Source organism: Hermetia illucens, chromosome 7 (genome assembly GCF_905115235.1).
Source record: "Hermetia illucens chromosome 7, iHerIll2.2.curated.20191125, whole genome shotgun sequence".
NCBI lineage: Eukaryota > Metazoa > Arthropoda > Insecta > Diptera > Stratiomyidae > Hermetia > Hermetia illucens.
The window spans coordinates 9,284,899-9,310,454 of record NC_051855.1 but is presented as its reverse complement, the minus strand read 5'-3'; the positions used below and the strand labels follow the sequence as shown (position 1 = coordinate 9,310,454).

General features: G+C 43.3%; 1 protein-coding gene across 2 annotated transcripts; it reads left to right on the top strand.

The window, feature by feature from the left end:
- Window positions 1-1,804: 1,804 nt before the first annotated feature.
- LOC119660775 (uncharacterized protein DDB_G0271670) lies at window positions 1,805-21,754 on the top strand. 2 transcript variants are annotated; one of them, XM_038069551.1, is made up of 6 exons: window positions 1,805-3,193; window positions 14,625-14,721; window positions 14,778-15,124; window positions 17,527-17,984; window positions 18,070-18,190; window positions 18,937-21,754. In XM_038069551.1, the coding sequence occupies exons 1-6, from the start codon at window positions 3,045-3,047 to the stop codon at window positions 19,010-19,012; spliced, it is 1,248 nt and encodes a 415-aa protein (XP_037925479.1). In that variant the 5' UTR covers window positions 1,805-3,044; the 3' UTR covers window positions 19,013-21,754. The 2 variants fall into 2 exon arrangements, with proteins under 2 accessions (XP_037925479.1, XP_037925478.1); XM_038069550.1 differs by having other exon boundaries at window positions 1,812-3,193; window positions 17,527-17,999.
- Window positions 21,755-25,556: the final 3,802 nt, after the last annotated feature.

The window sequence follows — 25,556 nt, the reverse complement described above, 5'->3', positions numbered from 1 at the left end:
TTATATCAGACAACGAGTTCAAATCTGAACAGATTAAGGAATATTTGAATCAGACCAATGTAGAGGTTCATTGGACAACGCCCAACAGCCATACGGGAAATTCAGATGTAGAGAGGCAACATTCTTCCATTTTAGAAAAGATAACGGGGATAGATGATAAAAGTTTATCAATAGAGATGAGAATGCAAATAGTATTAGGGAATTACAATGATAGGTATCATTCTACCATTAAGACAACGCCAAGAGAAGCTAAGGATAGGGTTAGTGCCGAAGAATTACATAATTTAGTGAAAGATAGTAAATTTAAGAGAATACAGAAGGCTAACATAAGTAGGGAGGACTATATAGAAAAAAGACAAGAAGGTCCGACTAAAAACTACAGACATGTAAGACATAAAGAAGAAACAAGGTACAAAATTAAAAATTTGGCTAGAGTACATTTGACAAACTTTAAACGACCAAATAAATTTACAGGTCATACTACTACTAATACTCATGACAACAACAACTCAAGCAGAAATTCATTGTAATAGCAATTAAAATTCCGAAGAATTATATAACCACAGATGTTAAATTAATAACGCCATTGCCAAATGAAGAAAATTTGGAAATCAATAGTGAGGATAAATTGATTGTATGATAGAAGTCAGAAACGACACATTTGTTTATCAACCACAATTAATGTTAAACGAATTAAAATTAAGTAAAAATTGTGTTCTTGATAAAAGCTGTAAATTAATTTTTAACAATGTAACTAAAGTTCAGATTATAGATGATGAATCCATTATTGTGAAAAACGCTAGAGAAATGAAATTAGAACAAAATTGTGACAATAGGAATATAACATTAAATAAAAACAATTTGCTAAATTTTTATAATTGCGAAATAAAAATTTTGAGACAGACATTTTATAATAACAAACAGATGATTAAAGAAAAATATTTTTTTTTTCCACAAAATCAAGTTAATTATAGTTTTGAGAAAATGATAACATTTGAAGAAATAGTATCGGGAACAATTGGGAACCTAAAAGAAATTAAGGAACTGAAATTTCATAAAGAATTGTCAAGATATATGTATGGTAGTTTTTTAGTAATATTGATGATTATAATTATTATTGTATTGGTATTTATCACTCGATGTCGAGTAAAGAAAGCATATGTAATACAGAAAATTCAGGAGAATTTCCACTCAAAGCGGGGAGGAGTAACGTACAATCCCAACGAGCCCGATACTCACCTACATCGACCAATCAACAATATTGCTGAGCAGGCAAATATACCGGATATACCAGGTAAAAGTCAACAAATTCCGTTGACCCCAATAACTGTAAATAATACGAAATCAACAGTTTTCGCTAACCGAGCAGAAATAGCAAATAAATAGAGTGTGTAATGACTTGTAAGTGGTCTGTTCTGTACAAGGGTTCAATAAATTGCGACGTTTAGAAAATTAACCGACACCGTGTTCTTTTCTTTTTAATTTCGTATGTTAAATACATTATTCGCACGCATTCATTGCCGTGCTGTGTTTCACGATATATGAAAACATGCTGCCTAAATACCATTTTGACCGACCCCAGGCCCTGACGTAGCTGCGTTTCACTTGCCGTTCCTGAGGCTCACGGGTTCACGAAGTGTTCCGTTTGGCGTTTGCGACTAATCGCGATTGTGTGCGTCTGCCAAGTCATTGTCAGATTCAAACTGTGTTTGACTCGGAGCTTGTCTCGCCCATACCACGCAGGCACTTTGTTGTAATTCCAGTTTCAGTCGTGTAAACGTAGCGAACAGCGTCGCTTTCACTTCGGACAAATTCGTTAGCTCAAAAGTCAAAGCGCGTCCGCGTCGTAAAATCTACTATATTCAATCCCGTTCCAAGTGGCCGTTTTTCTGTTATTTTATGTAGACGTTGTCCGGTGTTTATTGTTTTGTTTTTTTGTTGCTGACAAAACGCTTTACCTGTCGTAACCCCCGAGCCGAAACAAGGGAGCAAGCCTCCTGTCGCCAGTTTGTGTTGCCTGTAAATTTTGACTCACGGCCCCGTGTGCTTTCGGAAAAGAGGTCGAAAGTCAGCGGGAAATCCTCGGTCTAGCGCTTCTGTCCGACAGCCGCGCCATAAATCTTCAAGTGAGACGCGAGGCTTCGCGGAAAATTTTAAGTGAAGCGAGAAAAATCAACTTCTGCACAGTCGCCGCGAAATAAGGAGCGATCGCCTGTGGTGCTGAACGCTGCAAGTGTGTAAAATTCAACCGGCTCAGCTGCGCTTCAGCGACCAGGCCCGCTTTTAGTGTTCCCCCTAAATCAATACGGAGTTTGCGGCAGGAACGTGAAAGAAGGGACACGTATACCCTCGAAGCCCATACCCGGCGGCATATTGTTACCCATCCGGGTTATGCTTACAAAGAAACATCAGCGGTGGCCGCGTAACTTAGGCGCGTTCCTGTGTTATCGTCGGGTCTCGTGCGGGCCATCTTAGTGCGTGCATCATAAGAAATACGGTGGTCGGCAGGTGCTCAAACTAGGATCTTGCCGTCTATGCGTAACCGACCCAGGCACAATCTTATTGTTTCGCTTGAAGAACTTTTAATCTAATCACTACGTTGCGAATCGCTTTGGTCCGTCGCCTCTTGTGGACGCGAACGGGTTTTCAGTACAATATATTTCTCAGGTAGTATCCCCGGTAATAGAAAACAAGGAAAAACGGAGATTGTATTGTCATAACCCCAAAACGTGCGAAGAGTCAGTCGAGGAAAACCTTGTGAGGGATCTGTGCGCGCTGTGGTTACGCTGGAAGGAAAGGGATAGACAACGGTCGGAACAATCGAACAGAAGCCAAACAAGGGAGAGCGACAACACAGCACACAACACTGCAATATATAAACATAAAGAGCAGGCAGGCCGCCATTGCTCAAGTGTATTGAAGCGTCCGTACGTAACTGGCGAGCATTCCTAGTGATATATATACACATAAGGTGCTCTACATAAGCAACTGCGTGCGTACGATCCGGCATCTACAAAACTGAGAGTCGAAGTAAATTTTTCAAAATGGCCTCTGTTAAAGATACAGCATCGTTTTTCGCTTACGGGAATTCCAAGCAATTTGACTACTGCCTGAAACTATATCCGGAAGTTCTGAAACTGAAGGCCGAGAAACGTTGTAAAAAGCCAGAGGAATTAATACGCTTAGACGACTGGTAAGTGGTGCATTCTTGCATTTCAAATTTTCTCTCACGAAAAGTGTTCGTTGAATGGCTTGCACTGCGCTCGGCAACTACGATTTCTCTGTGGTCCGTGCGCGGCCCTATTTCCCGCTGCAGTCCTAGCATCCTTTCCCGGTGGGGGCTGCGGGCCGTAGCGTATTTCAGTCTTCCTACTTTCCATGCCGTAGTTCATATACACGAAGCTACTTTTTTTTTTATTTACTTATTTTTTTCACATGTAATGGGGCGATCGGTCGGAGCAGGCAGAGTTGAAACCAAGAAAATCGAAATAATTTATCATAATGAGGCCGATTTTTGTGAATAGAGTTGCAACCTGACTTAGCTAATTATCGATTGCGCCATGCCTGGTGGTGTAGGAATTGTGAACATCTATCTGGAGCCACGCGTTCGCCTACGCTTGTGGTTGTAGCGCGGTTATATGGAGAAATGTGGACATATGTCAATCGATGGGCCTCACGCGTCTTAATTTGGACAAGTGACGTTCGTCAAAACCGGTGACGGACCGGTTGTCCACTAACTAAACTAGGCTTGGGACACCAAACTAAAATGCCGACGTTTTTAAATAAAAAAAACTGATTTTCAATATGCATGCATAATTGTTCAATATATTAGCATTAATATTGTTTTAACCCCATTTAATTGAGTGGACATTAAAGGTAATAAGGGAATGAGCAACCAAATTCTAGTCAAACAGCTTTTCGGCTGGTAAAAACCGCTTTGGACAATGGAAACAAGAAGTTACCAACAGTTCTTCGGTCCACCATTTTTGTGTAAAACAAAACCTTATTAAAATCGATTCTATGTATGCCTGTCTGTCACGCACTTTTCTCCAAAACAGCTGAACCAATCCCAACGAAATTTGGTGGACAAATGGGAACTATGAAATCCCACGCATACAGTGAGAGGGAGAAATTTAGGTGGAATCTAAAGGGGGGCTCCCCATACATGCAAATGGAGGGGATTCAAAAAAATTTTCTCCGGATATAGTCGTGCAGGGTATCAAATGAAAGGTATCGATTTGTACTTACCGAGACTGACATTGGTTTCCGCATGAATTGCAAAGTGCGTGAGTAAGGAGTCAAAATGTACGCACTTTACTTTGCTTTCCTTAACCTGACTTACATAATATTATGCCAAGAAATTACTACTTGCCCTATCGTGCCTCCCTTCTTTTTCTTCAGCCTTTGTCCCGTTCCCAAGCGGGGTCGGCTCGTCGCGATCGGCTTCGCCATTTGGCTCTATCGAATGCCTGTTCTGGGTGCAATCTCGAGGCTTTCAAATCCCCATCCAGAGTATCAAGCCACCGTTGCTTAGGTCTGCCTTTTGGTCGTTTACCATCGACCTCGATGTTCAGACCAATCTTGGCAAGTGAATTCTCGTTTGTACGAATTGCGTGACCATACCATCGAAGACGCCTCTCTCGCAACTTTTCCACGATCGGTGCAACCCCATAACGATCGCGGATATCGTCATTTCGAATGTGATCTAAACGTGTGACGTCACTAGTCCAACGTAGCACCTTCGTCTCCATTACCGCAAGACGCCGTTCATTGTCTTTTATGGTCGGCCAACACTCAGAACCATAGAGAACGACTGGACGGACGACATTGCGGTAAATTTTAGATTTGAGACGTTCGTTGATACGTCGATCACAAAGGACACCAGTTGTGGAACGCCACTTCATCCAGGTTGCGTTAATGCGTGAAGCAATTTCATAACGCAGCTCTCCATTGGCTGATAGCGTTGATCCGAGGTATTTAAATCGCTCAGTTCTGGGCAGATCACTGCCGCTGACAGTGATTGTGCCTGTTTCATGGGGATCGGTCGTCAAAAATTCAGTTTTGTTTAAATTCAATCTGAGACCGTGTTGCATGAGGCGATCATTCCATTTTTGAACAAGTTGCTCGAGATCATTTTTGCTATCAGATGCTAGGAAAACATCATCTGCATAAAGCAGTGTGTAGGGCGCTGGACGTTGGATATCCCGTGTGACGGTGTCCATAATAAGGACAAAGAGGAGTGCTGAGAGGGCACTTCCTTGATGAACTCCAACAGAGACACGAAGCGGTTTTGATACACCCGCCATACTTCGAACTTTACTTTTCGAATCTTGGTAGAGCAATTGAACCCAGCGCACGAGTTCTTCTGGCACGAAGTGTTGTCGTAAAGCATATCAGATGAGTTCGTGTGGTACACGGTCAAACGCTTTCTCTAGATCCAGAAAGGCAATGTAAAGAGGGCGATGCTTCTCACGGTGTTTCTCCATGAGTAACCGCACAGCGTGTATTGCGTCAGTAGTTCCGCAGTTCTTGACAAATCCGGCTTGATTCACGGTTATTTCAACGAATACGGTTGTGAAGAATGCGTTCAAAAATCTTCATGGTATGGGAAAGTAACCGGATCGGACGGTAATTTGAACATTCTGCTGGGCTACCTTTCTTTTTCCATATTGGAACAGTGGTACTTTCTTGCCAGTCAGATGGTGTTCTTCCTTCCTGAATAACCCGGTTAAAGAATTCACTGAGCCGCAGTGTTGGGTCCCAGCTCTTCGCTTTCCAGAGCTCAGATGCGATGTCGTCAGGTCCGATTTCATTTTTTTATGGCCTCCTCGACTTCAGTTGCGCTGACTGGTGGAACTGCTCCAAATGTCGGCAATGATTGTGGAAGTGGAGGATGAGTAAATTCTTCAGTTGAAATCTGCTCGAAGTATTCTCGCCATCTATCCGTTGCGGCTCGACGGTTGGTAAGCAAAGTACCGTTCTTGTCATTAACACAACAGAAGTGTTCGATATCCTGTGTGCGTTCATCACGGCTTTTAGCAAGTCGATACAGATCTCTCTCGCCATCCCGAGTGTCCAGTTCATCGTAAAGATTTTTGAAATGGTTCGCTCGGGTGACAGCGACCGCTTTCTTTGCTTCCCGGTTGGCATTCTTATAAATTTGCCAATTAGCAGGCGTTTTATCGTCGAGAAATTTGTGATAGAGGCGTTTCTTTTCACGGATCTTCATTTCAACATCATCATTCCAAAGCCAAGTATCTCGGTTGATGTACCGCTTACCCGGCTTGGTGACCCCGAGGGTTGCAGAGGCCGCTTTGTGGATCGTGTCTTTCATTTGGTTCCATGATTCTTCCACATTCGTTATGGTTGGCAATCGTATGAGTGAGACCGTTTCTTCTTTCTTCTCACCAAATCGCCACCATTTAATGCGCGGCGGGCCAGTGCGTTCCTCACGCCGTTTTATCGGTGGCTTAATTCGCAGGACGGCAATCAACGGCCGATGTTGAGGTGCGATGGTCTCATAGGGAACGACTTTGCAATCGGTGACAGTGGTAAAATGTTGGCGTCTTATGAGAATATAGTCGATTTGCGTTTTATTGTTCCCACTATAAAATGTGGGAAGATGAGACGATCGTTTGATGAACCATGTATTCATAAGTACAAGGCCATGGGTGTCCGCAAAATCGATTATACGCTCGCCACCTTCATTGCGCGCTCCGAACCCCTTTCTCCTATGGCACATGTTACCGTCTGCCTTTTCACCCACATGACCATTAAGGTCGCCGGCAATGATTATGTAATCGTCAGCAGGCACGTGACAAGTCTTTTCATCGAGAAGTTGCCAGAAGGCATCTTTCTCGGCATCAGGTCGACCTGTCTGTGGTGCATACGGTGAGCTTCATCAGCCAATCATCAAATCATTCGACTTCTTTAATGGCATCACGGAAACCCTCTGAGATGGCAATGCCAACACCATATTGCGTGTGAGAGTTACCAAAATAGAGAAGTTTGTAGCCATTTTTACCGCGTTCGTGTTCAATGTCGCAGCTTTTGGCACCAGACAATCAGGTTTCTTGCAGAGTGTAGATGTCAATGCACCTTTTCCGAAGGGCTGTTGCGAGTTCCTCCGTCTTTCCAGTTAGGGTACCAACATTTAGCGTGCAGACACGTATTTGTTTTGTTCGTTGTGTGCGGACTAATTTGCTTACGTCCTGACGCCGTCCATGCGTCAAGAACCCTTGCCCATTTCTCGACAGGACCGGGGCCCGTCCTGCCGCGTCGACTGAGGTGGACGCCCTAGCATTTCTCCGAGGCTTGTGACTCAATCCGATCATCATGTTTGTAACGACATTGTATGCATTTTCTTGGTCGACCTGTGGCGGGGCCTGTCACCAAGAGAGATCAGGTAGGATTTAACATAGTGGAATAACTCCAACTATACTCTATTTATCTCTTTCCCTGATCTCAGCATTTTATTTTTGTTTTACTGAGGATAGTATAGAGTACGTTGCCTCAAACCCTCCTCCTTTACCTGGGCTTGGGACCAGCATACTATGTTAATAGCATGGCGGAGTTCCTATCGTGCCTCCCTTGTAAAAAGTGATCCGTGATTCTAAGGTAAATATGGGAGTCACCATCTTTTTTAAGTCCATCCAACTACTGGGCTACGCTGCCGATATGGATGTTATGGGGAGAACAACCCGAGATGTATAGCCTACTTTCATGCAGATCGAGCAAGCGGCGCGAGATCTCGGGCTGCACATTAATGAAGGTAAGCCGACGTACATGGTGGCAACGTCAACACCAAAAAGCAAAGAACGAACACCATCGAATCGTACTGGTCAAACGAAGACAATAAAGGTAGGAGACTACAACTTTGAGACCGTTGAAAATTTTTTCTATCTAGGGTCGAAAATCACAACCGATAACACTTATCACGATGGAATCAGCGCACGGTTGTTGGCAACCAGCAGAGCGGACTTACATTTTCAAAACTGTTCCACTCGAAAGCTCTTACTGTAAAAGACAATAAGTTGTGGTTGATGAGCCACTTAATCCATACAGATGAGGGTGAGATCCAGTCCGAAAAGTTGGTAGAAGAGGAAGAAGGTGGTTCACCGTGCCTCAGATGGAGCGATGGCGTAGTCCAAGACATTAGACAGCTTTTAGGGATATCAAATCAGTGGACTTCCGCGCAAGACCGGGATGTCTGGAGTTCCTTATTAAGGCAGGCCTAGACCAGATACCGGTTGTTGCTTCGTTGATAATAAAAGATTTGGCTTTGTTTCTAGCATATCCAAAAGAAGCACCAATTTTGAGACCTTTTACAAAATTGTACTCTTGCGGTATAATATGATGCAATTGACTGACACATGCCAAGTCAGTCATAATGGGTCTAATCACAAAATTATCTAAATGGTCCTTTCAGCAACAAAGAAGTCAGTGGGAAACGACCCAAATCTGATTGAAATACGATAACTGGTAATTTGAGAAATTCACGACTTCTTCCGGAGCAAACCTATGGTCAAGAATGATAGTAGCGAATCCGATCTAGCCGAGCCGACCCTTCTGTGGACCGAGACAAAAACTAAAGAAGGCGTAGATCAAAGGCAGACTTGTTCCTTTCTTAAACAGTAATGGTCATGGGATTTGAACCGATCGATTGGCTGGAGTTCAACCAGCTAGAACCAACTCGGCCAGCGATCCATCCCACTCAGCAGAAGGAATCGTGAAAGCCAACTATCGTAAGAGCTAGTCATAATTAGAGTCAAGTTTTTTGCCGACTTTGCTAATTGCTAAATCGTTAATCAGGAGCTTAAAAAAATAGGTGGAGGGCTTGGGTCAACGCCTCTAGATGCTACGGATCCAACTACTGCACTCGCAACTATCTTCTCGTGTGTTAGACTTGTCTGGAAGTACTAGCCAGTTCTTTGGACCATTTCTGGCCCTTGGAGTTGCAGGAAAAGCCTGCCGATTCCTACCTTAGTGTAGCCATCTATTCAACCAATTCGTCCTTGCTACCAACCCCATAATTTTAACTTTTAAGGAAAGTAGTCTTCTAAGTGAATCTTTGCTTGCCGACTGCCTGAGAACTACCCAACCCAAAAATCCGGAAAAGAATCAGGGTGGTCCGCTTAGATGAAATCTAGCTCACCATGAATCTGCTATACCTGGTCCATAGAGAGCACCCTTATAAGGCCGATTGTTGCTCTCTGGTTTCAATTCTGGGTCTTTTAGCGAGATCAGTCGATCGTCGTTCGGACCGCCAAATTTGCGCGTCATTACGGCGGTCGACATAAACCTGACATATGTGACCAACTTGACATCCCATTGTCACTAGGATTTTGAGAATGCCATTGAATCCTTCATTGAAAATAATCACAACCAGAAAAGTGGCTATTTCTACGACCTTGGCCTCAGAATGAAGGTGTTTAGGAGCGAAAGTCCAAATCAATGCATTTAACGACTCATTGTTATTTTGGGTCTCTGCTCCTAAACATCTGTTCAAGAGATCTTCGTAGATTGGTTTGATGACTGTTTGAACTTCTTCAGTCAAAGGTGCCTTCTCGTGGTGAAAACTATCCAGTTCTCCTTTAGTTTCCGCTTTGCGCCATTTGCACCAACTGTCCTCGCCTGCTGCACAATTTTGATGCTGAGGATTTAAATCGCTGAGGTCTAGCAATCTACATTACTGTAGATTGTGTAGTGCTATTCGCACTACCTAGCAGACGCGGGCCTAAGATGGCGAAGACTTACGAGCTGTGCCAAATCGAGGAGAATTCGGCCCGCTTATAACATAGCCCGATCAAGAGAGCTCCTGTACCAGGCGCTTGCAAATGCATTCAAGATTACGGCGGTCTGCACGCGGCACTGGCCCATAGGGGACCATGCCGCTAGGCTCTGCATACCCTACAATTCGCATTGCCGAAGCTGCGGAGAAGGAAGGGAAACCCTCATGCACTTTCTCTGCGATTGCCCGGCTCTGGCTAGAGTCAGGCTACGGACACTAGGTATACCATTCTTTGGGAACCTTAGAGAGATTTCTAGCTGCAGGGTGGGAGAGCTGCTTTCTTGCGTGAATACTACGAGCTGACTCTGACGATCCAAACGGGTTGGACTCTGCCTCCCTGCTCCCATAACAATAGTCACGGTCTTAGGAGTTTGTGGCATCAAAACGGCGCAACAAAGCGCTAATTGGGCTCCTCGGAGCGGCCACAGATACCTACCACCTACCCATGTTTATTGCTGCAATGGTTTAAATCCATTGTGTGACTGGAATGTTCAGAATGCGGAGTGTCAGACACAGCGCAAACAAAACCATTTATACTTACCGGAACGGAGTGTGTCATAAAAAGTATTCTTCCATATATTCACTATGCGAGTGTTTATCAGCAGCAAGCGTAAAGTGTCAGGCACAGCATAGGTGGAAGACAAGAAGACTACATGCAGGAGATTCGTCTCCCGTCACATTGTTTGTATTAATATGGTGGAAGAAAACCATTGCACATGTACGCCGTTCTGATTTAATGGCTTGCGGGTGAAACGTTGACACTTCTGCCCTGGGAGATGTTATACGCCTTCTTTTATAATTCGCAAAACACGTCAAGGGTTTGAATTATAATCAACGTAAATCCGCCTACAGTTCAGACCAAAGCGAGAGAACTTTTTCTTTCTTTACTAAGCTGGCGTATCATCGAGACCCCATGCTTTTCTTAGTTTTTAACAACAGTCTACGACAAGGGGATGCCCTATCATGTGTCCTCTTCAACCTGGCCCTCGAGAAAGTGATCCGTGATGCTGAGGTAAATGCAAAAGGTACGCTCCTACTCCTGCAAGAGGTACGATCCTCTACTGGCCTATGCTGACCATATGGATATCATGGCAAGAACGACCCGAGACGTACAAATTGCCTTCATTCAGATTGAGCAGGCGGCGCGAGATCTTGGGTGTGCATCAATGAAGGCAAGACAAAGTATATGGTGGCAACGTCAGCACCGAAAACCAACCAACCAACAACATCAAACCGCACTGGTCAAACGAGAGGAATAAAGATAGGAGTTGTTGTCAGCCAACAGAGCCTATTTCAGCTTACAAAAACTATTCCGCTCGAAACGTCTGACCATAGGGTCAAAGCTCTTACTGTACAAGACTATGATCTTGCCAGTCCTCATGTATTCCTCGGAGACTTGGGTTCTTAGCAAGAAAAACTGCGAACTCTTGGGCCGCGTTCGAGAGAAGAATCCTCCGAAGAATTTTTGGCTCCCTACATGAGGATGGACGATTCCGTAGCCTACATAACGACGAAATTTATGAGCGATACCATGACCGTCAGGTTGTGGATAAAATCCGGCTCAATAGGTTACGGTGGGCGGGTCACTTATCCGTATGGATGAGGATGATCCAGTTCGAAAAGTCTATAAAGGCAATATCTATGGTAGAAAAAGAAGACGAGGCTGACCCTGCCTAAGATGGAGCGATGGCGTAGGTCAGGACGCCAGGCAGCTTTTCGGGATATCGGGTCCACCTCGGCTCAAAACCGTGATGTGTGGAGTTCCTTATTAAGGCAGGCCTAGACCAAATACCGGTTGTTACGCCGTTGATGATGATGATGACCTGTTAACTTCTATCTTTTTACCCACATGACCATTAAGATCGGCCACAGCGTCGATATAGACATCAGCAGGCACGTTACAGGTCTTTTTATCGAGAAGTTTCGAGGAGGCATCTTTCTCGACATCTGGTCGACCTGTTTGTGATACGTCTGCGATGAAATAAAAAGTGAGCTTGATCAAACTCTGAAATGGCAATGCCGACATGATATTGAGTCCGTGTGTGCAGATGCGTATTGGCTTTGCTCGGACTAATTTACTTGCGTCAAGAATCCTTGCCCATTTCTCGACAGGATCGGGGCCCGTCCTGCCGTGTAAATTGAGGTGAAGGCCCTAGCATTTTTAAGATTTTGTGTAAAACAAAACCTTATTAGAATCGATTCAATATCTGTCTGTCCGTCTGTTACATTTGTGAATCCCTTTAAACAAGTCGCTATTTTGTGTTGAGTTTGGCGGCTCCCCATAAATGTAAAAGGAGAAATTGAACCTTCTTTTGCTAAGCACCCGAAATTTCATTTCCCTTTAAACTATAATGACGGGGTACCAAGAGTAGTTTTACCTTATTGAAACTAGGAAGCAGAGTTCAATCGATTTCTACATTCCTGAGTGATTTTTTTCCGCCCTCAATGCAGCTTGCCTATCGCTACAGATTGCGATGCGCCTGCCCTTCAACTTCTTGTCGATGATTCAGGTTACCACCAGTAGGATCGCATACATTTCAACCTGAATATCTAAAATTGCATCCAGAGCTGTGCCGGATGTGGTGCTCATGGTACCGGTGACATCCAGACACGCAGTTCTTTGCAGTATGGCTAGCTAATAATAGCAGCATATATACATATTACTACCTGAGGCCTAATCCCCATGTCGAAGCAAAGGATTGCCTACACAGCCCATAAGCTCTGAGCGCTCGTTTCATCTTTATCTGCCAGATACTTCATTTTTTCGGAGAGTTGAAGGGTTGTACATCTCATCTTTGAAAGGCAAAAGCCATTCAGTTTCCCCACTTTTGTAAGTAATACCATTTTATTTGGATTTACTGAAAGTCCATGCCTAAGGCATCAACTGTCAATCAAATCAACGGCGCGTTGTGCATTTCTACACACTGTTCCGAAATCTCGACCAACAGCTAGCACAGCCACGTCATTCGCATGAGGTTGAACGTGTATTGACAGATTTTGCAATTCGTATACAGTAGTGAGTCGATCAACATACTTCACAGAAGTGGCAATAGCACATCTCCTTGAGGGCACCCTTTCGTCGCCGTTGTTAGGTAACGATCAGCACCTCCCAGGCTGAAATATCAAGGCCATCTTAACCTTGTGTCAAGAGGAAGGCACGTATCCCAAAGCAAAACTTCCACGAAAAATATTTCTTAGAAGTCGCTCTAAGTGCTCTATACCCTACTTAAACATCGCTGGGTAGACGCCGTCCATGCTTTGGTGCCTTAAAATGATAGTATAGCAGCTCTCACCCTTTCATTAGTAATAACCACTCTCGCAGTGTCCCACTTTCTATTGAAAGGTTGTAGAAACCGCCAATTCTCTTCCTCCCACTTCTAAGACCTGTTCTCTCGATTGGTGTACTTCCAAAAGAATCTTTATAAATTCAATTCTGGAGTTCGTGTAAATATCATCCGGTTTTCTAAGAGAGTCTAGCCTGGCTGATTCATTCTTATTAAGAACTCTGCACAGCCTGGACGACTCCCTTCTACCTTCCAGTATCTCACAGTCTGCTCCAAAAAAATCTGGTTTCTAACGTTTTACGTGGCTGACATTGTGAGAATTAGAAGTTGATTTCCAGAGTTTTTGCAGTTCTCCAACATGGAACCGTTTTACCGCGTTAGTCTCGGGAAATAGGACAAGCTCTTCAAAGCGCTCTAAAAGTGTGCGATTCAGAGTTTCCAATTGATCTTTCCTCGCCAAAGGAGTCTTTAGTCGCCTAGGGAGCTCAACTTTGTCTGCGAGAAGTTCATTGAACTTTGACCAATCAATTTTCCTAGGATTCCGTCTTTGTATTGCAGACTGTTCGCCTGCAATAATCAGACTAAATTCGAAATAACGGTGATCTGAGAGTGAGACTTCATGTAGCACTCGCCAGTATTTAATCAACTATAACAACTTTGAAGTGCAGATTGTTAGGTCAATTACTTTACTTCTTCTTGGCCTCACGAAAGTAGGGGCACAGCTTAAGTTCGGGGTCATCAGATCAGCTGAAGTGATAAAATCAAACAGCTTATCTCTTCTGGGATTGCATTTGCTACTGCCCCAACAAGTATGCTGAGCGTTCGCATCACTACCTATTAAGATTCTGCATGCACTATCCGCTCCCTTAGTTCTTGCGTCGGCGCAGGACACAAAGAATCATAGGATTAGTAAGCAGAGGCAGCTATGACATTGAAAACCGCATGGGCTGTTCTATGCTTCTCGGGAAGCACTTTTTAATATGGCTGGGAAGCACTTCCATTTTGTTTCCTAAGAATCGCTTTTTTTCAATTTGGAAGAGCTCTGCCCTCGTGATTGACCGCACTCAATTTGAACTGACATTCTGTCCAACCCCAACCATCTGCATTCATTACACAATCTCCTCAATTTTATGAATTTCGAATAAAAAAATGAACAATTTTGAGTTAGCAAAGCGAGAAAAATATGATAAACGAACAAAAAACACTGCAGCACAGCACACCTCCTTGATGGCAATAAAGTTTTCAATAAAATTAGGTTATGCAGATTTTGGGAGGCTCGTGAACCTTTCTCCCGTAGGGATTTTCTCCTATTAATGGGACAGCTTTAGTTTCATTATTATGATACTTGGTGCTGTACAGACCACTAATCGGGAATTGAACTCGGGGCAAAGCGATAGAAAGACTACCGTCCCATGTTGTTAGGTCCTTCATTGCTATAAATTCCTTTTTATTTCCTCCATACACACTATCGTTGTTGCCAGGTGATGTCGTGGAAATTAAAAATTTACTAGTGCAAGACACTTCTGAATCCATTTTTGTCTATATTCCAGGTATCAAAATGAACTGCCCAGAAGAATTAAACAGCGAGGAAAGGATGCACACATGGTACATGAGGAGCTTGTGCAAACGATGAAATGGAAACAATCAGTAAGCAACACAAATCACCTTTTCTTTGTGCATACTCTATTGATTTTCAATTCCAGCGGGGAAAATTCTATCCTCAACTTTCATATTTGGTTAAAGTCAATACGCCACGTGCTGTTATGCAAGAAACAAAAAAGGCGTTCAGAAAACTACCGAATTTAGAACAAGCAATAACAGCATTATCAAATCTAAAGGGTGTTGGAACAACAATGGCATCGGCGTTATTGGCAGCTGCAGCACCGGATAGTGCACCATTTATGGCAGATGAATGCTTAATGGCTATACCGGAAATTGAGGGTATCGATTATACAACAAAAGAATATTTGAATTTTGTACAGCATATTCAGTCTACCGTTGAACGTCTCAATTCGGAAAAGGATAGTGTTACGTCATGGTCACCGCATCGGTAAGTCAAGTCATCAGTTTTAAGGCTAAAAATGAAATTTCGCTGTTAGTTTCCATTATTTCATCCTCTTCTCGACGTCGAGGTTGGGCGTTGGCGTTGTCATATTGAGAAGTGTTTTAAAGCAATTAGTCCGTCTAGTCTTCAGTTCCTCGGACGTGCCTTATGAGATTTCCTCCTACGTACTCGCAATATGTCATTTGAGAATGAAATCTGGTTGATCTACGCTTAACAATGTGATGAATGAAACTCGCCTTCTTATTTTCAAAAGCATCTTTGAATTTTTTTATCCTCCAGATTTTATTGTTTTTGCTAACTTTGCGTGTTTGTCTCATTGGGCCTTGGTCGTTCGCTCCAGCGCTCCATATGCTATGTTTTTTAGTTTATAATTGTCCAGCATTCATCATCGGATCACTCATTCCTCCCGTCCAGGGATTAAAACTCGATTGCTTCCGTTTTGTTTGAAGTGCATCTAATGCACGTGAAATAGCAAGATAAACATGCACTAAATGTTAGTTGCTCGGGTCACCGTTGACGTCGGTACCTCCATATAAGTCCTTCAATTTCTCCGCTGCCCCGGGGCTATCTATCCCCGTCATCCATTACCAGCTGATAAAATGCCCTGACTGAAAGGAATGTGGCAGGACGAACTCCTGAACTGACCTAGTCTTTGATTATCGATACAGCATCCGTCTGCATGTTAATCATGCGGAAAATCGCGATATTCAATGAAAATGCATACTTGTACTCTCTCCCTCTGATTATAGTAGCCAAGTGATTTTGGAGCTCTAAATGAAGTTTTCATCGAAGCATCGAACACTGGTCGGACCTTGTTGATAGTACTTTCCTTTTTGACGACTGAGTGATGGGCAAGATAGTACACATTCCTGTACTCTCCTACGAAGGGACTTGCTGGTTTATATGTCCGAAGTCGATGTATTCTTGCATCGCCTTGTGATATTCTAGTCGCAGTTTTCAAGCCCCTTCTCTTGCTGTCTTAAACATAACAGCGTGCAGTTTCTAGAGTTTTCTAGCGAAAGAATGCTATGGACTTTCTTGAATGATAGAATAATTGTGTATCTTCCATCTGTTTTCACGGCTAACCGCTCTTTCAAAAATCACACGCGCTGATAGACGGTCTTTCTTCTGGAATCTCTTACGAAACGAAGAAATTTTTAAAGGCGTTTTGGAATTCCCCCATAATTGTGTTCAATGCTAACGTCGTATTTCCCCCTTACAGATAACCCAACCTTGTCTTCTGGGCAAGTAATGGTCTTCCCCACTTGATTCAGGGCTTTATTATCTCCTCGCTGACTAGACCTAGATTAGATCTACGTCCGATTTGACGTACGGTGGGGTTGCAAGTTGCAACGTCTTCGTCCATTCAGGTTTACTCAGACTCCCACTTGGAAGAAATGATGCCATCGTCTCTAAAACGTATGCCTCGATTGTAAGTCGAAAATTGGATGTGAATTTTGGTGTGATCCGATCTTTGACTGTCTTCCGGATGGTAGTAGCATGGACCCCACGAATTTATGAAATCGAAGTCAGAGTATAACTTTTTTCAAGGCCAAATTGATTCGCTGCCCTCAATGGAACAAATGACTATCACCGAGATTGCACCGTCAAAAGCAGCTTGTATCTTCACAAGCCTTGTCGCTGGAAGGTAACATTTCACTACTTTCAATGGACTCTTCAAAGCGGCGAAGAATCTCACTACCCATTTTCCGCATGGCGTTCCGGATTACCATTGAACCATGTCTCATAGCCCATGTTAGCCAATACAGCTAAGCCATTTCACAGTGTATTGTAAATGGCGATGATGTCACTGGTAGACTTGTTACCCATCCTTTTGTTGACGTCATTATGTCACCCAACTACTCGCTCGCAGCTTGAGGGTTGTCAGCAAAACGTTTCAGTATCAGAAGCGTGGATTCGTAATTTTTGCTGGATAGCGCTACGGCGCCTCCCCTCTGCAAAAATCCCAACAAATACAGCAGCTTCTGTATATCTCATGTTATTGCTTGTCACCGCCTTCAATAGGTCTATGAATTGACCCCATTCCTTACTAAGGCCCGCAAAGAAAGGAAAGAAAAGTGGATAGAACTACCGCGTCATTGTTTGAAGTGTTTTCCATAATAGGGATGTGGCAATACATTTTCGCATGATCGCTGTGATGCGGGTCTTTCGATGTTGCCTTCTGTGTATCCTTAGGTTAATCGCCTGTCGGTCCGATTGCTCATTAATTTTTGTCAACGGTTTGACAAGAGATCATATTCAGATGTATCCCCATCACTCAAACTTTAGCAGCTTTCATGTGCTGATAGTAGACATTGTCCTCCTTAGATACAACTTTTCTCTTTGCCAGCCAAGCATAACAATATTTTTTTTATTTATCCCAACAGTGTGGAGTTAGCTTTATGGACACATTTCGTGGCTTCCGATTTAAAACCAGAATTGCTGGAAAATTTACCGCCAGGCTCGCATCATCCAGCGTTAGGTTTTGGGGGTGGAACTGGTACCATTAACAATAGTACGACAAACGGAGTTAACGACGCTGACCAAGATGATTATGGCGATGTACCCGCTAATACACTCACACCGCCACCAACTAATGACTCTACAATAACGGCGGCCAACGTAAACAATGATGCAGAAACAGAAGCAACACAAAATACGAATTCGTCTTCATCATCATCGTCTACTACGTCATCGTCTTCATCATTATCACCAAAATCAAATTCTGCAAATCGAACAGTTACATCCACAAGTACCACAACATCATCAGGTGTAGCAACAGCTACCGATTCATTACCATTGGAGATATCCGATGAAAGCAATCTGGAACCTCCAGCGTCGAACGGTAATAATGGAAATGGTGTGTTTAGATAAGATGCATGCCGAGTTTTTGTCTTTGTTTCAATGTTGGTTTGTGTCTTAATTTACAGGTGCATTGGACAGTTTAGATGAAAGTACACGATCGGAAGACAGTCTGGAGAAGCCAGCAACTCCGGCAACCATTGCCAATGACGAGACGATTGACAGTGATTCAGTGAGCAGCACTAAACGGTGAGTCTTAACATATTGACTGTGGAATCAATGTTGGTTTATTCGGAGATTATTTCGAGAAGAATTTGTTTATCCGGTGCGAATTTACACGGTCTACCCGTAAAGTGATAATGTGCTGCGATAAGGAAGACTTCACATTTTTTCGGCTACTATACTTGCCTTGAAAAATTTCAACGGTCATCTTGTTCTGGGCGGCTGCTATGTCGTTTCAGATGATGTCTTGAAAACAATGTCTTTTGTGGGTCAGGCTACTTTGGAAATAAAAATGGATATTGCGGAATCGCTATTCAGGACCGAGGGCGGCGCTTCGTTTTGTTTCGCAAGGGACTTGCGCAGTTGCAGGACGTCGCAGCTGAAAGCTCTGTAATGATTTAGCATGTAGCTTCCCGCTTTCCAAGACAACACCTGCATAGTAGACAGCATTGACATTCTATCTTGCAAGTGTCTTCTGGACCGGTTTTCGATTTGTCTTCATTTGTTCTGAATTGAACTCAAACGTCCTTTTGCTTCCAGTAGTACCATTTTCAATAGTTGTACCATTCGTACCACGCCACCGTGTTTGGAACGAGTTGCCTAAAGCTAGGGACATTGGCGCAACCCTTTATAGGAGCGGATTATGATCGCTTTACAGTAGTAGGGTTTCTTCATAAACACATCATCTGTGCTGCCGTCTGGCTTTTGATAGGTGTAGTTGTTATTTTCTGTACGTGTATCTAATACCAACCTTCCCTTGTTATATTTGACAGGTCATTGGATTGCGATAGTTACGAAGATCCAAATGAGTGCAGCCAGCCAGAGATGAAGAAGGTACGAAGTAATTGATAGAAAAGAAAGCAAAAAAATATTAAAGACACAAGTAGTTGAAATAAAAAAAATAAAGTATGAAAAAGAAATAATAATTACATTATAAAGAGCAGTATAATGAAAGCATGTGTTTAACGATTAAGAATGTGAAATTCAGATTTAAGGATAAATTTACAGAAGGTCTACCTAAATTCTCAGCAACTACATGATTAACATAACAATACATATAAACATTTAGAGGCAAGAAAACAAAGAATAATACCGGGAGAATAGAGATTAGCTGTGTGCGCTGTAACTTCCACATAACAATGTGCTGGAAACAAGAACGCTTCTAGTTACAATGAGGACGTAGGGAAAGATTCATGAATCCTTCTCGTGAGGACACTATCGTAACACGAAGTAATTTGATCGCTGATAATGGGTTGAGACCTATGCATTATCACAAAAGATGTGGGGAGTAGGATGGAAATGTAAGGCATGAAATTCAAACAAACCTTTTATTGTCTCGAGGTTGCGATCGTCGAGGAAAGACAAAATGAAAGGCAGAAAATTAAATCATTCGGTTGGAAAGACTAGTTTTAAGAAGAAAAAGGTATATATAATTAAAGTAATTGTGAAGATGCAAACTAACTATGAAGCGGAAGAGAAAAAAGTCGGGATTGCTATTTCAGATGTTATTTTAATTTTTTGTCTTCTTTCCCTGCATTTAAAGTTGTAGAATTTCCTTCTGTAATCATTAGATAGACTTATTGCCTACAAATCATGTATTAGACTCGGTTGACTGCCGTTGTTTCATCTAAGAACGTAAAGGCATCTCTAGACTGTAATTCAAAGTGAAACCCGGAGAGGGTCACATGGATACACCACATAACACACCTAGAACAAAAATCACATACAATAAGAGCGAAATTGGCATATGAATCAAAGATAGCTCGGGGAAATGCATAGAATAATTTTAAAATGAAATTTACAGCGAAAGAAGGGCAAATTTATTTCTATCAGGAATAGCCTCCCAGTTATTTTAGGTAATATTTTTTTCTTAATTTGTAATTCTTACCTGCGGATAGACTTTCCAATTAGTATCGTCGTCCTAAAAAAATTTTGTCCCACTTGTAGGGAGAATAAGGTAAAAATTTAAACAGTTTGATATAGAGACAGGGGGTTGTAACATAGATGATGAATTTCGCCTCATTTGAGTCGCATTTAAAGATTATTCTATCCAATTTATGATTATGGCTTCGACTATGGATGAAGAGTAAATTAAATGCCACATACACTTTGGGATGAATACAACCACCCTTCCAGATAAGTTTAAAGGGGAGTTTATTTTTAAGATAACTTTAGTTCTTTGGTTTTTCTTCCTGTTGATGAAATACATAAATGCAGAGGATTATATGTGAATCACACAATTCTTGACCATTTAGCTCTTACTTGGAACATTTTAATTTTCTATGAACGTTTTTGTATATTTAAGTATAAAGCAAAAATATTTATTGTGTCTTGTAAGTAGAGAAAAAGGAGAAAATAGTAAGTAAAAATATAGAAGAGATAATCTAAAGAAAACGAAAGATAGTCGTTGAATATTTTTATATGCACTTGGTTCATGACGGCGATGGCCGTAGTTTTCTTGACATTAAATTACTTGGAATGCATATTTGAAGCTGAACACTGGATTCCGTGTTAGGCAGCAGAAATCATTTATAGTACAGATGAGCATAAAAACCTTCATATTTTCTCCACTTTATTTTGATTATCCCATATTTATTGTGCGTTATGCATTCCTTAGCGGAGAAGTGAGCTACATCTGGTTAAAAGTACGAAGAAAAGTGTGTCCACGTCTTCATGAAACTTGTGTGTCGTAAAGGTATATATATATATATACATATATAGTGGCGGTAAAAAAGTAGCAGTGCCGACTTCATGAACTTCCTCTTTTATATAAATTGTATGCGATCCCCGACTTCTAAGCGAAAACTTCACGATACCTTTTACGTCCAAAAGAGATAAAACCTGTTTTTGGATCATAGATTTTAATAGTTCTTTTTTTTTTTTGGAGTTGATTATAGTTTCAATCATTTTAGCTGAACAGGAAAGAAGGCCCTGAATATTTTTTTTTGTGTTTTATCCTCCTTGATCAGCTTCCTTGTCAAATTTCCCTTCTCGAGAGTATAATGTGGCCCAAGTCCCACTTTTTCAACCAGAAAATTTGACTTGTTATCTCTATTATCAAAAATGACCAAACTTACAGTCTGTTATAAAGAAGGACACTCTGCTATTATTTTTACCACACTGAATGACTCCTTTTTAACAAATTCATTTTGACATAAGTGGGAAGCTATATATGTAGTATATATATATTTATTGGTTTTTAGAGGTACGTTTTCTTTCGATTCCATAGGGAAGCGGACACACGAGAGGTTTCGTTCATCCTTCTCATAAAATTCTTAAATTTATTATATTTTCCATGTCCAATGTCATTTCACGTTTATCCGATATTTTTTTAGTTTTTCCCTTGGCGTTTATTATAGTTTTTATATTATTCTATTTCTATATTTAAATTGCAAAGAACTTTTTTTTAACTTGTGTTAGTTTTTCTTCGTAATTAAAAAGTAAAGAAAAAGTACGTATTTTATATTTTGTACGCAAACCAGACAAACAACAAATTATATATATAATGCAAAAAAGAAATTAAGAAGATACATACAAATCCTTTATAATTGAAGCGAGTAAATAAAGAACAGCAGAGAAAAATTGAATAATGTTGTGGAGTTTTATATTCATCAGATTTATTAAAAAGAGTGGTTTTAATTTTCAACCTGTAAATTTAAACGTTCTACCCCACCTTTCTTTCCCATACTTATAAATGCAACGCGATCCTTTTCTGATTTCTTCAAAAGGGTTGTGGTCCATATTCTTGATGAAGTGAAGTAACAATAAATTCTACGCACCATATATATTTATTTTTTTATTTTTTATAGGGTAGGTGAATGCATTTACGCACACAGTGTTGGACTCCCGATTCGGTACGTCGTCGGACTACCAACTAAACACCTCCCCATCGTCAGAGAGCTAGCCTGGAACCGTTTGTCACATTACTTCGGACCCCCTGCCATCCGGCTCCTCCACCGGTCGAGTTCTATCTTCTTAGCAATGAGAAGGGCCCGAACGTAATGGGCAACACGGTTCCAGCTGTCAGCAGTTCTCAGCATCTCTTCCACAATGTTGTCTGGAGAGAGATCCCCTGTGTTTAAATAGAGCTGCTGACGAACCCCATCCCACCTTCCACAAGAAAAAAAAGTGTGGTGGGCATCGTCCACAACTCCATTGCAAAACACACAATCCGGAGAACGCGCCTTTCCAATCTTGTGCAGGCAAGACTGAAAACTTCCATGCCCACTTAAAAATTGGGCAAGGAAATAGTCAGTCTCACCATGCTTTCGATTCAGCCACGCACCTAAGTTGCCGATGAGCCGCGCAGTCCATCTGCCTCTAGTTTCATTTTGCCAAGAGAGCTGCCACTCGTCTAGAGTGTGTTGCCGTTCTTCGCGAGCAACCACCTCCCTTACGCTTGTATATGGCCTGACGCTCCCTAGCAAGAAGGGCCACGGGGATAACTCCCGCGATCACCATCACGGCCGGTTCAGAGACTGTGCCGTAAAGCTCCCCGTCTCTGTACTTGCGCGAGGCGTCTACGATAATACCTCCTTGTTAAGACCGCCAGCCCATACCTCTGCACCGTAGAGCAGGGCAGACTGCATTGAGCTCATCAGGAGACGTCGCCTACTAGACGTAGGACCCCCAATGTTTGCCATTAGCCTACTTAACGCCGAAACTCCAGCCGCAGCCTTGTTCGCTGCTGCTTGGATTTGCTCAGAAAAGCTCATCTTTGAGTCAAGAGTCAACCCGAGGTACTTTACCGCTGACTTTGACTCGATTATTGACTCGCCGAACGATATGGCACGCAGGGTCGGAATTTTCTTCTTAGTCAGGATGACTACTTCGGTTTTTTCCAGTGCAAGGTTGAAACCATGAGTAATCATCCATCCGCTTACCCGTCGCATCAATATGCCGAGTCTGCTTTGCGCCTGTTCGACAGTGCGTCCAGCAACAAGCGCTGCGACATCATCTGCATAGCCGACCAGGCGCGACTCTTCTGGCATGTCGAGTTTAAGCAGACTGTCATAGGTAGCGTTCCAGAGGTCCGGCCCTAGGATGGATCCCTGTACTACCTCCGACGTGACCTCCATCCACCTTTGACCCTCTAGTGTTTCATAGAGCAGGGAGCGGTTCCTCAGATAGTCCCTCAAAATCCGTAAGAGATAGTTCGGCACGTTGAAGGTATTGTCTAGTGTGCCTAGAATGTCTTTCCATCTTACGGAATTGAACGCGTTTCTGAGCACTACCTGTCGAGTTCGGTGGCTATGTGCCTCTGCTCGTCGAACGTCGTCCACGACCTGCATGACAGCATTAATTGTCGATCTCCCTGCCCTAAAACCAAACTGCCGTGGAGATAAATCTCCGGCCGCGCGTATCGCTTCAGCGAGTCTACTTCTGATGAGCTTTTCGAGCACTTTCCCACCAGTATCAAGCATACATAGTGGGCGGTATGAAGACGGCAGTTCGGGATCGCCTTTCCTTTAGGGATCAGCGCAAGCCTCGCAACTTTCCAACGAGCAGGGAAAATGCCCTCTTTCAGGCAAGCGTTGAATGCGCCGAGCAGTAAGTCTGGCCGGTGTTGGAATACCAGTTTGTACACCTCTGCTGGAATACCATCGGGTCCTGGCGCCTTCTTGTTTTTCATAGAAAGGACTGTCTGTTCCAACTTTTTTACAGAGAAAAGTAGACAGTCCTCTGCGCTCTCCGCGCCGACGTCACCATCCCATACGGGGTGTGCAGGGAAGAGTACCCTCACAACGCGGTCCATCTGCTCGGCCTTAAGTGAACAGGGTTTCCGCAGAACCCCGATTTTTCGGGTTACAAGTTTGTAACCGAGTCCCCACGGATCCCCATTCACCTCGTCGATCAGATCTTGCCAGCAGCGAGCTTTGCTCTTGTTTATTGCGCTGCGGAGTCTCCTTTTGGCTGATTTGTACTCCATCACTATGGTACATGCCTCCTCCCGGTCGCCTAGACGTTGTGTTAAGCGGCGGAGGCTGTGTGTCGTTATCAGGTTCATAACTGAATTTACGACAGTGTCAGCAGCGGCGCACCGCCCCCAGGAGTACCCTTCAGCGTGGCCCCACCTGCTCCCAGAGTTTCGACAAACTTCCCGGTGTTCACTTTCGCGACGTTCCATACACAGAAAGATCGCTGGGGTGGCGCACACCGAGAGTTTGTGTCCACCACTTCGAAAGCAATGTACTGGTGGTCACTTGCCGAAAAGTCTTCCAGAACTCGCCACCCGTCCACCAGCGACACCAGTGATTCCGATGCGAAGGTTACGTCTGCAATGCTTCCTTCGCAGCCCGGGCGCCGGAACGTTGGGGTGGATCCGGTGTTTAGAACTACCAGTCCTGTTCTCGTTGCCATTTCCAGAATTCGTTTCCCTCTGGAATCTGTATGAGGCATGCCCCATTCAAGTGCCCTAGCATTGAAGTCACCCCCGACCAGGATCCGCCCATCCGTGCTTAAGATAGCGTCCTCCAAAGCCTCAAGCCTCCGACGAAAGTCCGGCATCGTCTCATTTGGCGTAAGATAGACACTAAAAAGCGTTATCCCTGAACACCGAATCCAGACAAAGCCGTCCCCGCGGCATTGGGCAAGAACCCTCAGGAGGGTGCCGTCCCGAGCCCAGATGGCAGCGGTACCTGATATGTCTGGGTGCCATGAAACTGGGCCCTTGTTTCGGTACTGCTCACTGATGAGTACTAAATCAGCTTTGGTCTCCGCAGTGAACTGCGCTAGCAACTCGTGAGCGGTTGCACTCCGGTGCATATTGATTTGTAGGATGCGAATCATGTTGACCGTATCCTGGCTCTTTCCAGTTCTGCTCTGAAAACTGGACACCGCCCCGATCCCGCAGTGTGCGCAATGTTCTCATCAGTCGCGCCACGGTCCCTGCATAGGACGCAGCTTTTGTTTTCATTGCAGCTGTTCGCTTTATGGCCTGCCTGACCGCATTTACGGCATGTTGCCCTTCTGTCAGGTCCCCGACAGTTTGCAGATGTGTGCCCATAATCCAAACATCTGTAACATTTGGTTGGGGCGGCCCGAATTCGCATCCTACACACTACCCAACCAATTCTTATTTTCCCGCTCTTTAGAAGCTTCCTCGCGTATTGCTCGGCAACTTCCACCACAGCGAGTTTTTGACCTCGGGAGTTCGCGGAGGTGATACAAATCCGGACATTGGTTACCTCCGGGCATTCGCACTTGATGGCCTCTTCTACCTCGTTCTTTTCCGTGAGACAGTCAAGGTCTCGGATTTCTAAAGCACACGTGGGTTCCAGGCTAGAAACCAAAGCTTTTTCTCCTAGAAGCCCCTTGACTGCTTCACAGAACGTGACTTTATTTATAGTCTTCGGGCCTAGTTCGACTAAAACTCCACCACCCTTCGTTTTAC

Excerpts from the sequence above, each read along its gene's own strand:
- LOC119660775 (XM_038069550.1), top strand. The coding sequence starts at position 3,045 with ATGGCCTCTGTTAAAGATACAGCATCGTTTTTCGCTTACGGGAATTCC. Across the intron at positions 3,194-14,624 it reads TTAATACGCTTAGACGACTG|GTATCAAAATGAACTGCCCA; the intron begins GTAAGTGGTGCA and ends TCTATATTCCAG. Across the intron at positions 18,000-18,069 it reads GAACGGTAATAATGGAAATG|GTGCATTGGACAGTTTAGAT; the intron begins GTGTGTTTAGAT and ends CTTAATTTACAG.